This window comes from Chelonus insularis, unplaced genomic scaffold, assembly GCF_013357705.1.
Source record: "Chelonus insularis isolate UGA/USDA-ARS -01 unplaced genomic scaffold, ASM1335770v1 contig_116_pilon, whole genome shotgun sequence".
NCBI classification, from domain to species: Eukaryota; Metazoa; Arthropoda; class Insecta; order Hymenoptera; family Braconidae; genus Chelonus; species Chelonus insularis.
Genome location: NW_023276357.1, coordinates 1,611,973 through 1,626,070, shown reverse-complemented (window position 1 = coordinate 1,626,070; position 14,098 = coordinate 1,611,973). Strand labels below are relative to the sequence as shown.

The 14,098-nt window shown below is 24.9% G+C and overlaps 1 protein-coding gene across 5 annotated transcripts in view; it reads right to left on the bottom strand.

Moving 5' to 3' along the window:
- lilli (lilliputian) overlaps window positions 1-12,407 on the bottom strand; it is a 79,439-nt gene extending 67,032 nt beyond the window's left edge. The window contains exons 1-2 of one of the 5 annotated variants that reach the window (XM_035096474.1): window positions 12,202-12,407; window positions 8,637-8,899 (exon numbers count right to left, since the gene is read on the bottom strand). In XM_035096474.1, the coding sequence (XP_034952365.1) occupies window positions 8,637-8,698 (62 nt within the window). In that variant the 5' untranslated portion in view covers window positions 8,699-8,899; window positions 12,202-12,407. Of the gene's footprint in view, window positions 1-8,636; window positions 9,259-10,138; window positions 10,295-11,950; window positions 12,067-12,201 lie in introns of those variants that run through there. The other 4 variants (XM_035096483.1, XM_035096465.1, XM_035096491.1 and 1 more) reach the window with 4 other exon arrangements.
- Between the last annotated feature and the right edge of the window lie 1,691 nt (window positions 12,408-14,098).

Genomic DNA, 14,098 nt, shown 5'->3' with positions numbered 1-14,098 from the left:
AACTAGTATGCTACTAAAGAGTATAGTAAACTTGTTTTCTTACATTATGCTGCGTATTTATGTTTATAAATATTATTTTCATAATATCTTACTTTGTTTATTATTCCATTAAATCATTTTATTAGAAGAAAATTCAACTGAGAACTTAATCTATAATGAATTTATTATTATCTTTTTCTTTTTATATTATTTTATTGCTCTGGACTTTTTACATTTTTAAGGTATCCCGAGAGAAAAAAAAAAAGAGCATGCAAAAGCTGAAGAATATCCGGAGTAAATCAAGACATCGTAAATTCAAGTGAAGAAAGGAATGAAAAAGAAAGAAAATACATTTTCAAGATTAGATTTGTTGGAGTCGAAAAAAAAAAAAAAATATTTTTACATATACACCATTTTAAATTTATTTTCAATTCTTTGAATATCATTTTATCTTTGATCTATTTTTTTGTTAAGGTGTTTCAATTGCTTTGGGCTGTATTGAAAAAAAGACTCTGGACATTTTGAAATTTTTTCAACCCTTTGGAGCCTGACATTTTTGCAACAAACAACAATAGTAACAATAATAAACTTATCTCATTGTCAACATAATTTTTTTAAGATTTTATGCTAAACAGAGTTAATTTTTTTATTTTCATTTTTTTTCTATTTAAAGAACAATTTTTGAATGAATGTTAAAAAAGCTAGCGTTGTAGTAAATTATAATTAGTTTAAATGGAGATAAGAGTCAACTTTGATTTCAAATAACTCCACTTCTAAACCATTAATCCATTTTTTTGTTATCAAAATAAATATTTTCTTTTCTAATAATCTTTCATTCTAACATAATAAAAAAAAAAAATTAATCTCAATCCAAATACCTTCATAATTGCAGATAGAAAATTATATTATTTAAATTTAAATTATTTATTTAAAAATAAATCAGTTATTTTTTCAACTACTCAACTGTCAGAGATTATGGATAAAGAAAGTACATGCTTTAGTCATATTGAATATATTATTATTCTTGAAGTGAAGAGTAATTAAGTAATCATAAGAGGTTTGAAGTGTAATATCTTTCTCATAGGATTGAAGAAATAATGTTAATTACATAGTCATAAAATGTGTTAAGTGCAGAAATAAGGAAGCATGTTCTCTTTTACGAAGGTCTATGAATCTTTGTTATTGAAATTATTTTAAACTATAAATTTAATCGTTGATGGTTAATTATTTTATCCTTATAATATACTAAGTATAAGGTATATGAAAAATTTCATAATCCATACTAGTACATCACATAAATTATTTATTTACTCAACTATTTCCGACGAGAATAAATCAAATTTATTTACAACATAATTATTTATTTTAAAATACGAGCTATTTCGTATGAAAAATGTTATCTATGATAGAAAAAAAAAGACTTCATGGTACATAAAATTGAGTAAGTAACTCATTAATTAATTAATTAAAAAATTAACTAAAATAAATATAAACATTAACAAATTTATTTTATATCAATAATTGTATTATAATATCATTATTATTGAACTCTAAAAATGTTCTGATAAACGAAATACTTTTGGTAGATATTTAAAAATTTATATATGAAATATTTAATCTTCTCATTATTAAAAATAATTTAAAACTGTGTTATCGATGAGTATAATAAATTTCCTGATGGTTTAGAATTTGAAATATTGTGATATATATTATAAAAGTATTCAAAGACTTTGGCTGATTATTTTCTAAACATTCCGGAAGTAAGTGATTAATGTAAAATGATATAAAGTAATGTAAGAAAGCGAATAAAAGTCTTAATTAAACTGGAATTTATCAACTTTAATAATATTCAATTATTTCGATATGTAAAGTTAGAAAAAAGATATTAGTTATTGAAGATTGAGTAACTTTTTTGCCAACTTGATTTATACAAGTATAGAATTTATTAATTAAAATATATTGGAATAATTTAATATAATTGAACTCAATAAATTGCAATTTAATAAAATAAAATTATTTATTTATCATTCAGATATTTTTATTAATAATTTTTTTTTTCAAATTAATATTAGAATAATTATTTTTAAGTTAAATTTTGTTATTAATTACGATATAATTATAAATTATATGACCCTAACTTTCAATGACATAAAAAATTATCAAATAACATAAAAGAAAAAACTATTATATTTTATAATAAAAATTTAACCAATAAAATTACATTACATATTAATAATAACAATAATCACTTGTGACGTAAAAATATTCAAGCCTTTCTTATTTTTAAAAATACTTTCTCCTCAAAAAGAGATTCATCGATTACAAATATTATTTAATTTTTTTTTAAAAATCTATTCAAATCTTTCCTCATAAATCTATTAAAACTTCATTCATTAATTATTAACAAATAAATCCATGATTTATAATTTATCCAACATCAAAGATATCTTATTCAATCATCACAATACCTTTTATTACTGCTAATTAATTTAAAAAATAGAATTATTTGATATATAAATAAAAATGTTAAAATTGTTGAAAGTTTTGAAAATAATTCCAAGCATATCTGATTAACTCTTAAAGTTAATGACTACTTAAACAATGATATTAAGAGATCGAGGAAAAAAAAAAAAAGAAACAAATGACTAGGATACATCAGAGCTGTACACAAGTACGGATATATTTAGCAAGTGCGGTATTTCTCGACCCACATACTCACGAGAAGGCAGAATGCCACGTATGTCGGGGTCATCCTGCTCACAAACTCGCGACAAAGGAATTACTTTCGTACTCAAGCATTTTCGATGTTTTCGTAGATGGATAACTAAGAATACCTATCGTCTAAAAGAAGAAATTATGTATAAACTAAAAAAGTAAGGACAAAAAAAAAAAAAAAGAAAAACAAATTCATACATACACACATAAAAGAAGTACTTGTTACATTATATCTTTAATCTGTAGTTCATTCGCCACTTAACTCTCAATTGTCACGTTTAAAAGGAAAAGTTTTTGTTCTTTATCTCCATTTCCTTATTTTCATATGCCTTTGTTTTATCATTTTATGATTACATTTCTCACTTACACACTTTTCAACAGACGTTTATATCTTTGTGTTTTAAAATATGCACATACGAAAATAATACGATTAGCTAATTGTTATCACGTTATCATACGTAGTGAACTAATTTTCTATTGTGATATGATTAGGATAACATACCTTTTAATAATGCTTTATTAACGATGTAATTAATGATTTAATTATTATGATTATTTAAATCTATTAGATTTATTATCACATTTTAATTAAATAAATAATTTAGTTGGTTTAAATCGGATGTATTAATTTTTATGTTGAATAATATTTATATTAAAATTCAGTAATTTTTTTAAACCTCTGCAAGATTGTTGTGTGAATATATTTTTTTTATAACAGTGTTAAATTATCGTTAATAGGGTGATAAATGGGTCTTTAAAGCAAACAATATGTTATTATGGCAATAAATGCTTCACTTTTGGATAAAAATATCTAGTGTTTTATAAATTGTTATCGGTTGTGAAGTAACTATGTGATAATTGACTTTGTTGTATTAAAATGACTCTAAACAGGATTTTTATTATCATAATAACATTTAAATTTTTGGTTGTAACCAGTAACTATTATTTTTATTTTTTTTTTTTTTAATATTGCAAGCATCTTTGAATTATTGTTCTAAGTAATGTGATCTCTATGGTAATCTTTTGATTTTATTAAGAAAATTAGACAATTTTAGTAAATAAATTTGTGAGGGAGAAAAAAATGATAATATTATTAGAAATTTTATTATCATTACATAAATTATAATAATATTGTACTCATAAATGTCTTTTGTTTTACTTTTTTTAGTTTTGGAGCACAATAGATTTTTAATAAAAAAAAAATGTGTAGAGAAGTTGGGATATTTTAATTAGCAAAAAAATATTGATTTATATAAAAATTATTAAAATATTATAATAACAATTTTAAACGTTATTGACAGATGATTTATTTGACTTAAGTTGAAATAAATTACAATTGATTGATCTAGTCAGTGTAGTTTTTCACTTTTACTCATGAATTAATTTAAATATTTATCAAAAATAATTTGACGATCAAATGAACTTAATACAAAAATTGAATTACTTTGAAATATGATTAAACTATCAATTTTTATTTAATGCAATAAATGACTTGATATTTATAAATAAATCAAAAGCAATGATAATATTGCATTATCAATCAATTTGACAAGATATTACACACCAAACCATTCCATAAATTGTCAAGGTAATTTCTAAAAGTAATAGATTCATTGGGATTTAATATAAAATCACCTGAGGCAATGGAAAAAGAGGTCATGAATTTTCATGGGCTCTGGGTTGGAATTGAAAGAAACTCAACAAAGGTATGATTGTAACATAGATATGAGAATTAGGAAACTTTCTCATATTCCTCAACATTACATACTTAAATATCGTTAGTCATACAATATTATAATCAATCAAAAATAAACAAAAAAAAAAGCTTACTCAAAAATTCTTTCTGACGATTTCTTTTCTCTAAAGGTTTACTTTAGATTTCTCAAATGGAAAATTAGTTAATAATAATTCACAAAATTTGTGATTAGTTTGGTTGAAAAATATAAAATTATCAGGAAAAATGATTTTTTTTTTATTTAAAAGAAAGGAATATTAAAGAGCTAAAATGTTTGAAAAGAGGATTCAGTTAGCTAAAAAGTTCGTTTGTCTGCAGACCAACTGAAGTATATTCACCCTTTATGCATTTTAAGGGTTGCAAAATATACTAAAAAGCATAAAGTAAAAGTCAAGTGACCTACTTGAAATGTTTTTTGTCGGAAATTTTTTTGATGATTTCAAAAATAATTACTATGAATCATACTCTCAACATAAACATTCAAAACTTCACTCTCTAACCCAACTATCTAAAAATATAAATTTAATCAATAAAAAGAATTTAAACTAAAATATTTTATTGAATTTAATGCAATTTTGTTTGAAAAATGTATTTTAATATATCTAGGTCAAAATTGTGATGAGTTTAAATACAAATGAAATAAAACTAATTCTTACTCTCTGAGACACTTTGGATCTTAGAAAGAAAAATCAATTCAATATAACATTAGAATAAATCAATACTCAGATCATTTTATTCCAAATAATTGAGCATAATCAAAAAGTATTTTTCAAATCAATTATTCTTCGATTATTTCAAGTAATTATCAGAGCTTAATCTATTAAAATGTTACCATGTCAATTCTAACGAAATAAAATTTCATTTCAACTATTCAAAATTTTTATTTCATTATTAAAAAAAAAAAAAATATCACTTGTGGATAATAAATTTTTTTCTCAGTGTATCTAAAAAAGAATCACCTTTTATCTTTTCATCCAGGTGAATATTTGTGATAAATACCTAAAACAATATAGCATGCATTATTTCTGGTTTATAAAATGGCATATAATTGCAAATAAGACATTTATCATAGAAATAATTTATCTTAAGTAGAGTTGAGAGATTTGATCATACTGGGAAGAAATGAAAAGTGAAAAATGACAGTGTATAAATATATCATCAAGTTGACAGTTTCCTTGAAACGGAAGAAGTGAAAAGTGTACGAGAAAGTGAGGTTCCTGATATATTTCTGTTAGTTGTATCTAGAAATACCCTGCTGCAACAAGAATTAATGATGAATCCCTAAGTTATATTTAGCTCTGTACGAGGTGAAAAAAAATACCAGTACCTCAGTGTAGGTATGCTTGAGAATTATCAATAGAATATCAATTGTAAAAAGAAAAGTACTTAAATTAATAATTAATGAATAAATAACAAACATTTATTTGATTTGTTTGTACCTGTAAGATCAGATATAATTCATACAAGTTTAGATCTAATTAGTAGTTAAGATATATTGACGTAAGCTCAAGTTACGGTGAAAAAAAAATTTGATGACGCGAAAATAATATTAAAAGTCGTCACTACATAATATACTTGTACATAACATGAATAAAGAAGCGTTTGCAAATTTTTCGTCTGTTTATGCTCAAACGAGGCCATGCGCCCGTAGTTATTCTACAACTTTCACCTGCATATACATGCGCTCAACTCGTATATAACTTGGGCCCTGACAACTATCACGACCCATTAAATTTTCTATTTTAACACAAAAAAATCAACATTTAATGATAATAATGATTTATTTCATAACACTAAGTAAAAACTATTCCAATCGTGTTTTATATCATGATAAAAGAGACATATTCTTCAAAAAAAAAATAAAATTCGTCCCAAGTTCTTAATACAAACTTTTGACATTTAAAAACTACGTATACACAGTGACTTCGAAACAGAGGAAATTTTTTTTTTCTTTTTACTGTAACAAAAACATCGATTTCTAGAATTTAAAACCTCTTTTTTAATCTTTTTTTTATTTTATTTTTGTTCAACATGACAATAATGGTAATAAATAAATATCACAGACTTTAATGAATTGACAATGACATTCGTATTTTTAGAAATCTTTCTCAAAATTTACTTAATAAAATATCAGTTAAAAGTTAATTGAATAAATTATTTGATTTTTTATTTGGCAAATGTATTTTTTTTAAAAATTATTAAAATTCAACTTTTAAAAATTTTTTTTTAAGTTTTAATAATTTTAAATAATTATTATTAATAATTTAATTTACTTCCTCGTCTATGCTATTCAACTCAGATTGTCCAGAATTCTTTTAATTCACTGAGAAAAAAAAATAATGTTTAATATTTATTAATAAATCTTCGAAAAAAAATTTCATTAAAATAATTATCTTTCACTCCTTAGTTAAAAATAATTAAACCAAAAAAAGTAATCGATTCGAAATATTTCCTCGTCAATCAAGTGTAAATTTTTGTTGATCATATTTTTTACTCCATTAATAAAGCACCATTTTCAATTAAACAATTTTAAAACCTAAAAAAAAAAAAAGAAACCTCACTAAAAGAATCTGGAGAAAAAAAAAATTAAACATAAAATCCAACAATGTCTGGGATAATGAATGTATTACGTCTAAAGGAGACGAATAAAATAATCAACGATCTGCATCAGAATTTTCATAAGCATTAATATAACGCAATAAAAATGGTTTGATATTAAAACAGCTTGTAACACAGCTGCAGTAATTTTTTTTTTTGTTTCTGAGAACATAAATAAATGAAAATACGATAAGACTACTGCAGTATAAGCATCGAAAGGCGTACAAAGACAAAGTAGCACTTATTTGTGCTTATATGAATTGATATAATTTCAAGATTGATTGGAGAATGGACGAGAGAGTGTGGAAAGACGTCACGCAGCGATGCACCTACCAAGACGTTACTGTATGGACGATGCCCAAGAGCTTATAGCACGATTTAGAAATCCTTGGGTGAAAGTGTTTACTGCGGGTGTATAAAACGCTATTATCAATTTACTATTTCAGAACAAGATATTCTACATTGAATAACACATCTACTAATTGTTTTTATACTCATTTTTATCTCCAACCACCATATTAATTATGTCGTAAGATGTCGATGTAAGTTGATGATAAATATCAAAGTCATTAAAACTCATAAAATTCTCTTATTATGAATACAATAAGATAAATATTCTTATATTTATTGTAGTAAAATGAAACTGAATAAAATAAATATATAAATAATCATTGTGAGTAAGTGGGTTTTTTTTTTTTTTTCGTAGATGACCCTGTCCTACATTTTTCTACAGAATAATTTAAAAAGTTTACTGATAAAACTATCAGACATATGCGTGCTGATGGTTGTTAGAAATCATGAGAACAAGAAACAAGGGTTTATAAGAAGTTAATATTGTAAACTGGTAGTTATTAAATGTACACATTCACCAAATTGGTATTTGTTTTCTCTAGCCTGATATAAATGTGGTTTTATAGAGGTCAAAAATCGGCCTAATAAATACAACAATCTACCGTATGGAAACAAATAAATTTTTTTTTTTTGTTTCAAAAAATTATCTAGAAGTTCTTCATCACTCACTTATTAATGCTCCTAAATTAATATTCAACTCGAAATAATTCAATTTGAAAAATAAAAATTTGCTGAAATATTACAAAGCATTATTTTAAAAATGTCTTAATTGAATTTGTCTATTAGTAAAGCTTGTGAGTTTTTACTTTTAACGAGTCATCAATTTTTTTTTTTATTAAAATAATTAAAATTGAGAACATCGTCGTATAAAAATGATAGATAAAAAATTTTTATCAGTATTCACTAATCACATTTTTAGTGAGACTGTTTATTGAAGTGAAGTCAAAAAAAAAAAAAAGAATATTAGAGTGACTTCAAGTGGTAATGGAATTTTATTCAACAGTTTGGTAAATCATTGAAACGATTGATATAAGAAATGACCAGTTAGATAACCATATGGATTTTAAAGTAGGCATCTGGTTTAGGCTGAATACAATAATTAAGTGGATATAGGGACACGTTTCTGAAAGCATCAGGCTTAACATTCATGTCGACACACTGGCCTAGTGACTGACCGAGCGCACTAGATAACAATAATCCCATCAGAAGCTGGGGAATCAGCAAAGTTTATTAATCTGAATGTAATCAATAGACTTACCTCGATAAAGTACCTTTGAGCAGTGGATTCCTGTCATCATAATAACCTCCAGTCGAGGGCATCTCTTCAAGTAATCCAAGTGATTGGCACAGGGCACTTGACACTAGCACTACGCCACTGCATCACTCTCTGTCGCGCGATCTTGCTTGGTACCTTCTCTGCTTACTGTCTGCCTCTCCTGATGTTTTTCATAGTCCACATGACGCATTTGTGTACCACTTTTTTTTGCACTACGTTCTCGAGGTACCTTTCTTCTTATTTATCTGAAAACATACCCTCTATATTATCTAAATCACTTTATCTAATAATAAAAACAGTTGTTTTTCAACAAGGAAACACTTGATTTTGATTAAACCATATTTCTAATATTTTTATTCAATAATCACAATTCCACAAGTACTCGATTGATTATCACGATCGAAACAGCTGATCGATAATTAATATACCAAAAATCTCATAATTATTTAGTCAGTGTTTGACTAAAACCTACGCAGATGTCAACGTAACCATAATGTGAATGGCGGTGTATCGACGCCTTTACTAAATGACATAATTTTAAGATTAAAATTCAAGTACATCGCGCCACTAACACCTCTCTCTGTCGACTGACAGCAAAGTCGGGTCGCAAAACACGTGCGATTGCTGCTTCAACATGGCGACCAGTGTCGCTGTTCTCTTTACTTCCCCCCACTCGATCTAACAGCTGTGTACACACGAACGTGCTGTCTATCACGCGGGAAATGTAAAAATTTTGCTTGTAAACTTAACCGACCAGTAAATAAACTATTTTGTATCCTATTTAATTAATAGGCGGCCATTTTAATTATTGGAAGACTGATCAAGATAACCACAAATGTTAAATTCAAAATTGGAGCTAAATATAACGACTAAACTGTCCTATTTTTTAAGCAATACAATTGAAAGATGAATCAAAATTTTGATATAGTTTTAATTATATATATTGTAGCAAATTTGGGATTAAACTAATAGAGGTTAGGGAACTCTGTTGATAACCAAAAAAATAATTGGACGATTTTCTTTTGTTTTTTAGAAATATTTAAAACTTTATCAGTTATTTTGTTTCTTAAAATAACATGTAATAAAATAAATAAATAAATAGTTTGACTAAATAAATAATGGTAACTCGTTATTTTTTGATGTTTCTTAATAATGGATCTTGAAAAAATGTTTAGTAATGTGATTGAAACTATTTAAAAACTGTTTTCAATATGATATAAATAAACTCATCATTAAAAACTAAAGAAAAATATTCTTAATAACTTAAATTACTAAAAATTCTATACCTTTTTCCTCACCGGAAACATGAGTATATTTTTATGAATTATTTATCATGCTCTATTTCTTTCATTCATCAATGATTTTAATAACTCATTCAGTATATGGAGAATGCTAACGATTATAAAACAAACTCAACAAGTTATAATTAAGAATAATATTAAATAAATATCTAATTTAATTACAGAATATTATTTTTCACTCACTTGATAATAATTACATTTACTTAAGAACAAAAATAAATTTTCAGTAAATGATGTATATCTTTGAATTTTCCTTCTCCATTTTTCTTAGTCGTCCGTGACATTTACTCAATCCGTAACATTTAACGCTTTAAATAAATTATTTAGCAAACAGAAAGTGTGAACTAAGTAAGAAGACCACTAATATTTAATCAAAAGATAGACTAAGTATATTAACAACAATTCAATGTTATGAAATTATTTATTACTTGTCTTGATGCTAGAATTACTTCAAAACATTATATTAATTACTCCAAACCATCAACAAAGATTTTCTAGACCATGAATGATGAGAAAAAGAGTAACATTGAAACAATAAAAGCAATTAAACAACAAAATTGAGTAAGTAAATGAAAGAACTATCAAGTGCAGTTATTTTTCTTTTTTTATATTTACTATGAATGCAAAATGCTAAGACATTCAACCATTTTCCATTCTTTCCCTTCTACTATTAATTTTTTTTCCCTCGATCAACCGTGACATTTATTCAATAGAGTGATTTTTACTAAATTATCACAAATAATCATAGTCGATTATTCCTAACATATGTATTACATTTTATAAAATTAGAAATGATTAAAAATATTATAATAACATTGAAATACCTAGAAGACTAAGGTTTGTACTCTTTTGTAAAATTAATTCAGTACTACTTCAACAAAATTAGATTGTATAGTATGATAAATAATATTTACTTTATTATCAAAATAAATTGTAATAAATATTGACTGATTTAGGTCTTTTTTTCATCATTGAACTCATGATAAATGGATTAAGCAAAAGGACAACGGAAATCCGATTAACAAAATAAAAGTAGGATAAAAATACAAGTATCAACAGGTATTTGGCACGAATACTTGGAACGCTGCTTCACCGTCAAATGTATTAATTGAACATCAAATTTCAGTAAGTAAAACATGATTTACTGTGCTACTCAATTATATTCCTAATCATTATTTTATCTATAATATTTATATTAATATTGTATCATGTTTTGATTATTAGATCTTCATCAAAGAGTTAAGATGATTATTCTCTCAATGACTTTCATCATGGAGTTCAATTCCAGATCATGTTCAAGTTAAGAAATTACTGGAATTGTCATTTGATCTTCAATAAAATCCTATCCAATATAGAATTATAATTTTCATTAAATCTAGGTAGACTTTCTAGACCTAATCTATGTTAGATAAAATGATACAATTTTATTAAATTTACCATGCACTAGTATATTAAATGAGAAACTTAATAATGAAAGTTTGAAAAATACATGCTCAACCCTAGAGACTTGATCATGTTCTATTTGTACTCCAAAAAAATTCAGTCTAATAAAGGAAGATGATAAAGTTGTTAGAGAATGATAAAAATTTTTCCTAGACTTGTTAAACAAATGAAATGATCTTTTACAGAGAAATAAACTATAAATCTCTCCACTCCAGTCTTTACCATGAAAATATGAGCAGAATGTCTTGAATGATAAATTCTCAGCATTTCGATGAGCAATAAATAAATAGTAGAGATTAATTAAGCTGTTGAACAGTAAATAATGGCGTTGCAAAATACTGTATTTTCATCACATCATCAGCAAAGGCTTTCTATAATATCTTTTTTACTCACAGTCCGACTACTAACAACGGCATCGTATTGGGGCTTCCTCTATTCTGAGTCTCAATGTCTCGAAGCCCCAGTGAAAACGGTTTAGATGAAAACGATGGAAATAGCAACATGTGGGGCGAGTACATTAACTACAATATGTCGTGACGCACGAATTCTTACCCTTTTTTTCTTACTAAATTATGGATGTTTCAAATCCGTCGTTCTTATTGACAATAATAACGATTATTGTTATTGATGATTAGGTAGAACATACTTAAGTATTCATATTATTACAGTACCACAGTACCGTAAACTGTGCTATTTTTTGTTATAAATCACTTAGGAATGTGGATTCATCAAAAGAAAAAATACTATGTGAGTTGCACTACTTTTGTATATACATTAATATAATTCTTATATTGATGGAATACCTCGAAATCTTTATCAATATTCCGTCTCTGCTATCTTTAATCTTTCAAAATATTATAATAACTGAAAGCAAGTCACGAGACACGAAGTGTGTATCGAGTCTTGCCGAGATTAACCGAGACTGATCTAGCTGTTGTCAACAATGTTCGTAAATTTTCTGCGTTGTCACTTTAACTTGTTTATCTTTTATTTTGTTTCTTCATCTAATCAGTCAAATATTTTTAACTTCTCAATTAACTCAACTTCTCAAAATATTTACAATTGTTAAATAATATAACTATAAGAATATAATTAATTACATCAACGATTATTATTTTGTATAAAAATTGTTCAAAAATTATAACGTCTAGATAGGATTGATGCTTTCGTAATTGTGTTGAATCCGATTCTTACTTGCAGTTTTGCCCCCCACTTCTTTTATTTCAACTTTATTTCTTATTTTAAAAATACTTGTCGCTGAAATTTATCGCAACTTCAACTTCCACTGTATCATTATATCGTAATTATTCAATATAATGAATATATAATTAAATTCTAAAAGATGTTATTATATTTTTTCTCTAATTTTATGATGCGAAATATCAGAATTACATAAAAAAATATGATGCTTATCTGCTTTCTAACGAATTATTTTTCATTAAAAAAAATAATTTAATAAATAATAATGCAGTATAATTACTTAAAAATCAGTGTATTTCACGGTAAAACATATAACGTATCTCTTAAGAGTAGCATAATATGCACATTCTCATTCACACATTGCTCCTCTACTCTTTATTATCGATTTTATAAGTAAGATTTTTTTAATATGTATTATTCTTATGTATATATATCTTCCATCTTATCATTTAAAACTCTTTACACGTGCTATATAATATGCTTTTATGTCGTTAATAATATTATTTATTATAATTATTTTGAATTGATCTAATTTTTAAAGTCCGATGGGCCACAAAAAATATTTATTATCATCTACTGCACATAAATCATTCAAAAAATTATATATATCCATATCATATAAACCATAAATTTTCTAAATCATAGTTTAGTCCAAGCAGTATGTAATAAGTAAAAATACATCCGATGATTAATTACATTTTCAAGAATCGAGTTTTTTTTTTTTAATGAATACTATGGTTCTTCCTTAATGTTTTAGATGAAATGATTTAACTTATTACTTTATGAAACAATAAAAAATAAATTATGTGAAAATATTTCCTCTTTATTTTCTTTTTTTGCATAAATGTTTCAAAAAAAAAAAAAGAAGGAAAAAACATAATAAAATTCAGTGTAATCAATTGAATATGTGTATGACATAAATCCAAATACTTTAAATCAAATTTCTAAATGAATTATTATTCAAAAAAATTTGTAATAAATACAAAATAAAATAAAAAATTTTGTTCTTTTATTGGACTTTATGTTATTTCAAATATCTTTGATCTCCACTTTAAATATTTGTCAGTGACCACTCGTAAAATTGTTTTTCATTCAGTATTGACGCGTATGGTTGCAAAAAAGTTAAACAAATATTGAACGACTTATGAAATATAAACCATTACAGATAAAATGGGAGACAGTATGATAATAAAATTATATTAACAGTTGTTAATAATATTAAAGTAATTATTAAATATTGGAGTCATCAATTGAAATAATTTTTTAATTATTAACATTATTATTATTTATTATATTTATCGAATTTATTAATGGAGCATCTTATTCTTACAACAAAATACATCAACGTATTTTTCATTAAAATGAAAATATTGAATTGGACTCCAATTTCATGACAAAAATTTATATTATAACATTTAAATTATTTTTAATTGTACATTATTCTATTAAAATTCATCATACATACATAACTTTTTCAATAAAAAAAAGATTCAACATTGC